This window comes from Nanorana parkeri, unplaced genomic scaffold (assembly GCF_000935625.1).
Source record: "Nanorana parkeri isolate BGI_ZX_2015 unplaced genomic scaffold, ASM93562v1 scaffold984, whole genome shotgun sequence".
Taxonomy (NCBI): Eukaryota; Metazoa; Chordata; class Amphibia; order Anura; family Dicroglossidae; genus Nanorana; species Nanorana parkeri.
This window is the reverse complement of record NW_017307252.1, coordinates 316,246-327,155: the sequence shown is the minus strand read 5'-3', so window position 1 is coordinate 327,155 and position 10,910 is coordinate 316,246. Positions and strand designations below refer to the sequence as shown.

The 10,910-nt window shown below is 42.8% G+C and overlaps 1 protein-coding gene across 1 annotated transcript in view; it reads left to right on the top strand.

Moving 5' to 3' along the window:
- Positions 1-2,657: 2,657 nt before the first annotated feature.
- LOC108795589 (multidrug resistance protein 1-like) overlaps positions 2,658-10,910 on the top strand; it is a 57,233-nt gene continuing 48,980 nt past the window's right edge. The window contains 1 exon segment of the mRNA XM_018566865.1: positions 2,658-2,765. Within this exon segment, the coding sequence (XP_018422367.1) occupies positions 2,668-2,765 (98 nt within the window). The 5' untranslated portion in view covers positions 2,658-2,667.

Below are 10,910 nucleotides of genomic sequence, written 5' to 3'. Positions count from 1 at the left end.
AAAGCCACCTTTGAGCAAATGTAAATCCAATGCAACCCTTGACCATGGCGGAACCCCTGGGGACTTTTTGGGTGAACCTTGGCCGAGAAGCCGTGCCCTAGACCAGTGATTCTCAACCTATGTAACCTCAGGACCCACATTTGTCCTTGGTCATTAAGTCGCGACCCGAGTCACACTGCAACGGAACACACAGCATTGCGGTACCGAGCATTCTAGTGCGGGTGATTGAACTGTGGGCAGGAGGTACGTTTGGGGTGCCATTTAAATGAATGGCAACGCAACACACCTCCCGCACCAGAGCGTGTAGTAAGTGCGATTGTATGGTACAGTGAGTTCATTGCAGAGGACTGTTTGATTAACACTGTACTAGTGTGAACTGGCCCTCAAAGACACACACATATACACACACCCAAAAAAAATGTAATTTTTTTTCTTTTTTTTTTTAAGATCCACCCAGTCTCCCTACCTTCTAAGAACTGGAGTGAATCCTCAGCCTGGGGTCCAGTTTGGGCTGCTGTGCTGTGACAGAGCTCCATCCCAATGTGCATTGCTTGTACAGCCCTTGCATGTCCTGTAGCAGTGCCCGGGAGCCAAAATGTGATGTCACTCCGGTCCAGGCACCTCTACAGGGCACGTAAGGGAGCTGTAAGCAATGCACGTATGGATCAGGCTCTCTCGTGGCCATAGCTTCAGCCCACCACACCTCAAGCTGACATAGTTAATAGGGAACATTACAGTGTAATATTCCCCATTATAATCCACTTGTCTAATTACATGAAAAAGCATGAAATAGCTTGCGGGGGACCAATCTAGCAGTCCAGATTTTTAAAAATAGTCAAAAACATACCTTCTATGAACATAGACTGGCATCCCAATAGGTGGGAGCGAAGATCTACAACTTAAAGACAAAAATATGCTTAAAAGACATGCATAAGGAATAGCTTGAATCTTCTTAGACAAAATCCTGTGGTTCCTACAAGCACCTCAAACAAATCTAATCTCTACAGTGAGTGGGACCAGTGGTAGGGGTGATATGTTTCCAAGGACTGGTCCCTGATGCTATGTTAATGCATAATGGTGGGTATAACTTTAGAATTGTAAGGTCTCCACTACTAAATATATGAAAATCTACATACATGATTTAGTCGCTTTCAAATTGTAAATATTAGTTGCTTCTAACAGTTTATGCATTCTTAATAACAACTGTAAGGAAGTCTAAGTTTAAGAGCGTGGCTATCACTTAAAAGTAATATGCTAATTAGCTTCCAAAAGCTTAAAATCCTGTCCACTAAGCACATTAACATATGATCAAAAAGATCACCCCTCCCCCCCTCAGCGCTCGGACTTACCTGCCAGAGGATCGCAGCAGCCAGGGAGTTTCAGGACTTGACCCCACTGAGGCTGTGGGGGTGCCCAGGACCGGACCCCACTGGGCCCCCCAACAGCCTCAGGCCCCTGTGCCCCAGCACCGCCTGCACCGGCGGTAGTTCCGCCACTGCATAGGCAGAATATTTTGAATGGCTGCTTGGCGTGAGAACTGACAGTGCTGTGATAGGGGGAGGCTGAGAAGCCTCTCACCTAGAAAAGCGACCCACCAGTTGAGAACCAAGGCCCTAGACTGTATGATTGTGCAGTAGGGTAACCAGCCTGGAAGCTATTTCAGGGGCAGGGACTGCCATGAGATGATTTTATTCTGTGTGTATAAGATTAGGTACAGTATTTTTAAGTGCAGGAACTTCTGGTGGCAATAACAAAGGTTTCTGTTGCTGAACTCTACTTTTACATAGTTGGTTAGTTGTCTCTGGCATCAGTGTGTACTGAACAACTAAGCCATGCAACAAGCACAAGTCTTTTTAGAGTGTGCGCCGTAGACCTTCAACTGGTTAAACTGACACTAAATTCAGGTACCTTAACTAATAACAACAATGTATCTTATGTGTGTATCACTCGGCTGTAGAGCCTCAAATCATCTCTGAATTGGTGCTGACACTGTCCTTCCTTCTGGAGGGGGGCTACTTTTGTTCTCCATGGTCCCTGTGTGTGTTGTAAAGTAGTCACCGCTCCAAGCTCGCTCCCGTGATGGACTACAATCCCAATAACAATTAGTAAGTAAACTAAGCATTGTAGTCCATCACAGGAGTGAGCTTGGAGCTACTTGGATGAGCAGTGAAACATCTTCAACAGTACAACATTACATTCTCATCCAACTTTGTATAAGCGTAATTGTTCCCACGTGACCACTTTTTAACCTTTAGGTAACCTTAATCAGCCCTGATTGACTCATCAACTTTTCTGCAAATTTGTTTCTATTTTTTGAACCAGTAATATTTAGGCTAGATGCCTAGGTGTGCATGGTTCTATATGGTTTCCATTCACACTAAACTGAAGTGCATAGATGTGAACCAGCTTATGCAAGAGTGGTATTTTTACTTGAAATTGACTTTCATGTAGCAAAATGCTGAATCAAAACAGACAAATGTGAACAGGCCCTGAAACCTTTTATCATTTTTTTTGTCGCAATAAAAAATGCACAGAAGGGAAGCTACATGTGCCAGCTTGTACTCGTGCCATTGCCCCTGGTCTCATTATAATTGAAGGGTTATGTTTGCTAAATAGAATGTTTGTTTGACTTTGCTCCAACTTTTATATTTCAGACAGGATTCCATCATGGCCAAGGACAAGAAAGTGGAAGCCAATGACATTGAGGGGAAGGATCAAGTTAATGGGGATGTCACCGTGAACATTGCCGACCCCAACAACGAAAGGTGACTTTTACAATAGATACAATAAAGAATAAATAAATGATGTTAAAAAAAAAAATCCAGGTCAGTTTTGAACACTTCTAACTTCTGACAGTCAGGAGATCGCATGCCTCTGGTCTGCTCCTCTGCGGTCAGCGAGTGGGACACAAATAATAATGGATTAGAAATTTACATTATCAATTAAATTACTAAATAAATAAATGACGTGAATTATATTTCCTCATGTTCTCTATAAAATAAAGTATTGAAGGGCCAGCATCATGGACTAGCTTCTTATATGTCTTGGATACCCTTATAAGATCTATCTGCCATAACTTCCGACTCCCTCATCCTGCCATCCTGGAGGTTTTGGGTGCTCCTGTTTATGTCTGTGGGTTTTAGCTCCTCCTGGTACATTCTTCATAGAATAAAATACAAAAATCCTGCATGAAAAGTGGGAACCCCTCATAATGACCACAGCAGGTGGAGTAGGAAAATTCCGAGAGATATAAGAAACTGTTCATTGATTTTAGTCTTCAGCATCTACCAAATATCATTCAAATGAATCAAATAGCACCCGGCATTGGTGTCAGTGGCTGCAATAATAACCCCCAATACTGATGCCAGACGCTGCAATAATAACACCCAGCAAATGTGTCAGTGGTCACAGTAATAGCACCCAGCATTGGTGTCAGTGGTCACAATAATAACACCCAGCATTGGTGTCAGTGGTCACAATAATAGCACCCAGCATTGGTATCAGTGGTCACAATAATAACACCCAGCATTGGTGTCAGTGGTCGCAATAATAACACCCAGCATTGGTGTCAGTGGTCACAATAATAGCACCCAGCATTGGTGTCAGTGGTCACAATAATAGCACCCAGCATTGGTGTCAGTGGTCACAATTAGCATCCTCCATCACCCTAAGCTCAGTATACCGTTTAGGTGAGTGAAAAGCACTCACCTCATAGTTCTCCTTTAAACCGAAACGAAACCGAAATAGGAAAAAATTTCAGGCCGAAACCTATACAGAAAATGTTTTTTATTTCATTTTTTTCAAATTTTTTAAATATTTTATTTTTATTTATTTTTTGATACACTTTTTAATTTTTTTATATTTATTTATATTTATTATTTATTAATTCATTTTTTATTAAATATTTGTATTTTTTACATTACTTTTAGGGGCTTCGGCGGAATATTGGGGGTCTAAACAGACTCCTGATAACAGATATCCTGATAGAAAAAGAGATTGAGGACACAAAGTCCTCTATCTCTTTTTCTGTGTCCCCTGTTATCAATGAACAGGAATCCTCTATACTGAGTGTTCCTGTTCATTGATAACATGAGGACATAGTATGTTTACTATAACTACAACTATGAATGAATGGGGGTGATGTAGATCACTCCCATTCCTTCATAATTGAGGATATAGTTAACATACCATATCCTCAATTATGTACAAAACACTCAGCGATTACTGATCGCTGAGTGTGTCTACCTTGCTCTCCTCTCTGACAGGCTGTCACAGGAGGCTGATCGAGCGGTGTAGGAGAGATCAGCCTCCTGCGACAGCGCGGCTGTCTCCGCCCACACACCGCTGTGCCGGACTGTGATAGGCGGCTGAGCGTTCTCCTCCTGCAGCGCTCGGCAGCCTGTCACACTCTCTCTCCTCCCTGCTGGGACACAGAGCAGCGCCCAGCGGGGAGGAAAGAAAGAATGGATGCACCGATGTATCGGCAGGAAAATGGCACTTTCGACATTATGCCAAAAGTGCCATTTTCGACCGATATTTTTCGGCGGCCGATATATCGGTGCATCCCTAGTCACAATAATAACACCCAGCATTGGTGTCAGTGGCTGCAATAATAGCCCCCAATACTGATGTCAGAGGCTGCAATAATAACACCCAGTATTGGTGTCAGTGGTCACAATAATAGCACCCAGCATTGGTGTCAGTGGTCACAATAATAGCACCCAGCATTGGTGTCAGTGGTCACAATAATAGCACCCAGCATTGGTGTCAGTGGTCACAATAATAGCACCCAGCATTGGTATCAGTGGTCACAATAATAACACCCAGCATTGGTGTCAGTGGTCACAATAATAGTACCCAGCATTGGTGTCAGTGGCTGCAATAATATCCCCCAATTTAGCTGCCGGGGTAGAACCAAAGGGGAATACTATAGAGTGTCACTTGACTAAGGTCTCTGATTCTGCTGGGACTGATGACATACAACGACATCCAAGCTGCCCAGCCTGGCAACAGTCTCAGGGTTTTTGGATGTCTACACACGGGAAGCTATTACATTTAATTAACGTGCATAAAATATGGTATACGCATGTATAATCTTATGGGAATATTTTTGGTGGAAATGATTAGTCTAGTCTCTTTAAAGAAGATATTGTTTAAACACAAATTTCAGTTCAGAGAATTTTTTTTTTATTGTCTTTAAAATGACACATCATCAGAAAGAAAAAGTTTGAGAACTTTTATTCCATAGCACTGTTGTTGTGCTTTTTTTAAAAAAATTAAATGTATTTGCTAACAATTACATTCCTTTTATTTTTCATAAAAAAAAAATGCATTATGTACTGCTCATACCTCCTTTATAGTAAATATCTGAAAACCCAGAGCAAAACTAGACCTTGACTTATAAAGTGTGTGCTACAGTATGGCCTACTTCAGTAACATATCTGCAAAAATAGTGTGTGTGGTGTGCGTGTCTATGTATATGTATATACATATCTCTCTCTCTCTCTCTCTCTCTCTCTCTCTCTCTCCCTTTATATCTCTCTCGCTCTCTGTTTTATTGATCCAGATTGGCCCAGGACCAGCCTTTCTCAACTAGGGTTTCATGGAACACAAGGGTTCCTTCACAGGTTGCTAGGGGTTCCTTGAGCAATGAACAATCAATTTCATAGATATGAGCATTCAAGGTTTTGCATGGTGTAAAAAGATTACACTGGAAATTATTAGATATGCAAGCTAGCACATTAAAAAAGAATGATAATGTTCCACCCTGCTTGATGAACACTTCTTCAACCCAATGATAAATCAAACTATTCAGAACTGGTGGGAATCTAAACCTTCACTATTAGGTTGTTAAAGTTATGTATAGTGCCGCCTTACCTCCAGGGACTGGTGTGTGTGTGTCCTGTTCTTCTCTTGTAGTCTCTACCTGTCATAGTGTGAGTGTCAGTAAGGCCCTCGTAGAGGTTGATATGTCTTCTCAGCTCAGTGCTGATAAATTACACTTTTTCATGGCTCCTGGAGGAGGCAAATACTGTTGATTAAGAAAGACTTTAGTTTTCTTTGATGGAATGCTGATAGCTCCTTTGTTATATGACTTAGCACGGAGCTTAGGCAATAGTACAACAGCCTATAGGGGAACCGTAGGCTGTCATACCTCTGAAACTACAGGGAGAAAATACAAGTAAATAATCGGAAATTAACTGAAGAGACCCTGTCACTACCTCAGACTTTTTTAAACAGAGTACAGCAGGAAATAGTGCAAGAAAAGTACTCACTGAGCATGTTGTTTTTGGTCAAAATAGTGTTCATTTTCAGAGGTACAATGGCTATTCCTGACATCATAAAATTGACACTTTCAGGAGTGTCGGATCGTTGTTACTCCCCCTTGCTCTTACCCCCCTGCTATCAGCTCACTTTCTAGCACAGTCTCACACTCTAGGGGACATTTATCAAGCAAATTAGTGACACAATTAGATGCAAATCAGACTGCCTCTCATTTAACAAAGTCTATGGGACAGTTTTCATTTGTGACCCCTGCACCTGCACTCACGGGCAGCAAACTGAGATCAATTTGTGTGAAAAATTTACTACTGGAGACAATGCCACATTTTTTTATCAGGACGATAAATGTACTGCCACATTGCTGCTGACGTAAATGGAAGTACAAAGAAAGTGGAAGTGGGGTAGGGACTGCTGTCAGGTCTCCTTAGAACGTGTGAGCATTGTCCTATTGTCCTATTGTCCTTGAGCTGCAAGCTCAAGGCCAATAGCCCACCAAAAGAGGCGGTCAGTCAGGAGTGTGCTGCTTGGAAGAGGTTACTGTCACTTTTAAGCGACCTGTGAGTAAAAAAAAGAGGTAAAAAAGAGGAAGTGATGAAGCATAGCACCCCCCTGCTCCATCCCATGGGGGTTCCTCCACTAATTGTTAGGGTCCCCAGGTCAGGAGTAGCCCAACATGGTGGCACCTAGCATTGAGTAGACAGCCTTTTGCCACAGGGGTTGGAGCCACTATTCAAGGAAAGCAAAACGCAAGAGATATTCAGCCTGACAAACAGATATGACATTTATAAAGAAATAGAAATCCATGGGGACCGGGTCTTTTTAATTACTGAGAAGTAAGGCTGACTAATACTTTATCCACTTATGCCCTGTGCTAACTGATCCCACCCTCCACAGATGTATAATTACTGAAAACTGTGTGCCGAGGCCCAGTGGCGTAACAACCGGGGGGGCAGCAGGGGCGCGGGCCCCGGGCGAAAAGTGAAGGGGGGGCGCCGGCCGAAAATTGCACTTTCGGCTAAATGCCGAAAGTGACATTTTCCTGCCGTTTTGTCGGCGCGGCCGTGATTCCTTTCATCCCCGCTGGGACATAGAGCAGTGCCCAGCGGGGATGAAAGGAATCAGAGAGAAAATGACAGCCGTAATTCCTGCCCCGAGCGCCCAGAACTCTGGTTACGCCACTGCCGAGGCCTGTGCTGTTTACTAGCAACCTGTGCCTCAAGTCCTCTCCCTTCTGGCCATGCAGATGGATTACAGCCCTATAGAAGTCTATGGGTCTCATCTACCTTCTTCTTCCAGCCAGAAGGTAACACTAGAAGACCCTGTACAAGTCTATGGGTCTCATTTACCTTCTTCTTCCAGCCAGAAGATAATGTTAGAAGACCCTGTAGAAGTCTATGGGTCTCGTCTAACTTCTACTTCCACCCAGAAGATAATGTTAGAAGACCCTGTCCAAGTCTATGGGTCTCATTTACCTTCTTCTTCCACCCAGAAGGTAACGTTAGAAAACCCTGTCCAAGTCTATGGGTCTTGTCTACCTTCTTCTTCCACCCAGAAGGTAACGTTAGAAGACCCTATAGAAGTATATGGGGCTCATCTACCTTTGTCTTCCAGCTGCGACATAAAGTTAGAAGTCTATGTGGTCTGGCCTGGGGATGACCTGAAAGAAAACTGAGGACAATGTCTACATTTTCAAACTTTAATTTCACTTCCATCACTTATTGACTCTTAAGGTCTTGTCAGGTAAACAATGAAGGGGCAGATGGGGGCACCATTGTTGGGCTGTGTTTAGGGCAGGGGTAGGCAACCTTGGCACTCCAGGTGTTATGGAACTACAATTTCTATGAGGCATTGTAAGACTCTGATGCCTACCCCTGGTTTAGTGCATCAACAGTTGTTTTCTTTGTGCTCTATTGGTGACAGACGTTGATCTGGTGCAGAAAAACACCAGTCACCGCTGTATGTGAAAATTGTATTTCTCGTGTTGGCAATTTTGGGCAAATGTGGCTGGAAGTCCCAGATTAGAATGGCAGTTGTATGTGTTGGAAAACTACATGTCCATCGTGCCAGTAATCCTGTGGGGCACTTGCAATGCGTGAGCATAACTTACATGGGTCAGATAACTAAGTCAAGTAATGTACCCCTGGAATAAATCTCCCAGTGTTGCATGCAACGTCACTGAGAATACATGCAAAGTGGATTTTCTGCTGGGTGTGTGTGGCTGTGCTCAGGAGATTTACTTTCTCTGTATGGCCTGGTCACCACTGTGTTCTTCTGCCTATCTTTATGTGACCTCCTATTACACTCCATAAAATGTACAACAAATAGAAAATCCAGCACGGAGAGTGGGAACCCCTCATAATAATCACAGCATTGTGAAAAACTAAGATGTCATCAATAGAACCAAAAAGAGACATAAAAGGCGGTCAGGTGGTTGAACTCTCCAGTACCCATCAAATAAAATAAATATTTGTCTTTGGTGGAATGACCCTTTAAATACATGGAAAGGGCAGTGTGGCCCATAGCAATGTGATTGTGACAGGAACACACAATGTGCTCTTCAACATAACTGAAAATACTGCAAATGTAATAGTTTACAGGACATTAAAGCAATAAAACCCTGTTGTGGCCTCAGTGGCAAAACGTTGCGTGTCTATATAAAGCTCCGCTGTGGCCTTTTATCTAATCCTGCCGGTGCACTTTCCATAATATGAAATAACATAGATTCCAGATAACAAAATGCGGTCCCTGTGGATTAAATATAAACAGCCACTAGCATTTAGCCATATCCTAGAAAAACACCTGGGCCTAAGGGGCCAAAAGAAAAAATTAATCTAATCTCGAATAGAAACCCTTTTGATTCTTCCTTTCATTCTTCTTCTGCAGTAATGGGACAACAAAAGGGGCAGCAATGGGGCAATAAAAGGGACAGCAATGGGGCAATAAAAGGGACAGTAATGGGGCAGTAATGGGGGAGTAAAAAGGACAGTAATAGAACAGTACAAGGGGCAGCAATGTAGCAGTACAAATGCAGCAATGGGGCAGTAGTTGGACAGTAAAAGGGGCAGCAGTGGCGAAGTAAAGGGGGCAGTAATGGAACAGCAAAAGGGGCATTATTGGAGCAGTAAACTGGGCAGTAAATGGTACAGTAATGGGGTAGTAAAAGGAGCAGTAATGGGGCAGTAAAAAGAGGAGCAGTGGGGCAGTAAAAGAGGTATTAAAAAATGCACTAAAAAGGACAGTAATGGGGCAGTATAAGGGTCAGTAGTGGGGCGGTAAACAGGGCAGTAATGGGGATGTAAAAAAGAGGAGCAGTGGGGCAGTAAAAGGGGTATTAAAAAGGGCAGTAAAAAGGACAGTAATGGGGCGATAAAAGGGACAGCAATGGACAATAAAAGGAAGCTTAAGTCTGGTTGCTATTAGCTACAATAATTGGCCTTTCTTCAAATCAAAGTGGAAAGTAGGGGCAGTGAGAGGTGAATGCAGAGTCTCTTTACTGGTAATACTGTTGCAGAAAAAGGATATCAGCACACGGACATATAGCACAAGCCGCTTCTTTATTGATCCATAAAATCAATTACACAAGAAATGAACAGAGACTTCTAACATGTTTCAGGCACACAGGCGCTTAATCATAGAATGCACAGGCCAATACTTCTGGATGTTCTAACCACATTGAGGGAAATTTATCAAATCTTAGACAGAATCTGGAACAGTTGCCCATGGCTACCAATCAGCTTCCACCTTTTGAATTCAAAGCCTAACTGAATAAACTGAAAAGAGAAGCTGATTGGTTGCCATGGGCAACTGCTCCAGATTCTGTCTGCTCCAGTTTTGATAAATTCCCACCCCGGTCTGCTTTACATCCTGTGCAGGGGACAATACAGAATCTGATTATGAACAAAATCAAATCTTTTTGCCCTTGATGAGCTGGGATGTATGCAGCCTCTGGAGCACCAGATATAACCAGCTTTGAGCTAAAGGAGCTAGAGAATAATTATTATACTGCAAGAAACAGTCAGGTACCAGGGGAACAAAGGTTCAGTTAGCAATAGCGCTGGGACAGTCAAAGCAGAAATGAGCCCGTCTCTTGGGAAGAGTCCGGTGTAAACATGGCGCTCATGTTTTCAAGAATCCTTCATTGTGCAAAATAACTGTACAGTACAATCTGCTTCTACACCGAGCAGAAGACTGTAAGATCTGATCTTTTTAAGCATAAAAAGGTATCTAAAGAATAGCAGTATATTTCCCAGAATCTTAGTGATTAAAGGCACAATCCTGTCACACCTTTCGGGTGTTTTAGTGCTGCTCCGTGTCAAGACCCCTGGCATCTGCACAGTAGTTTTAAAGGTAAAGTCCACCTTTTGGGAACAAATAATAATAAATGCACTCCATAAAAGAAAAAAATGTGTATTTAAAAAAAAAAATGTTTGGCATTGGAGCCAGTAAAGCATTGCAACAGCGATCAGTGGATAAGGGGTGCAATGCTCTGGCTCCTGCAGACCTTTCCATGTCCATACTGAGGTACAGACATTCAGGAGATACTGTGAATGGACTGTGTGTCACCGCTTTTATATTCCATTGAGTTTCAAAATTCAGAAATGTACACAAGACTGTGGAGAGAAGAGCCC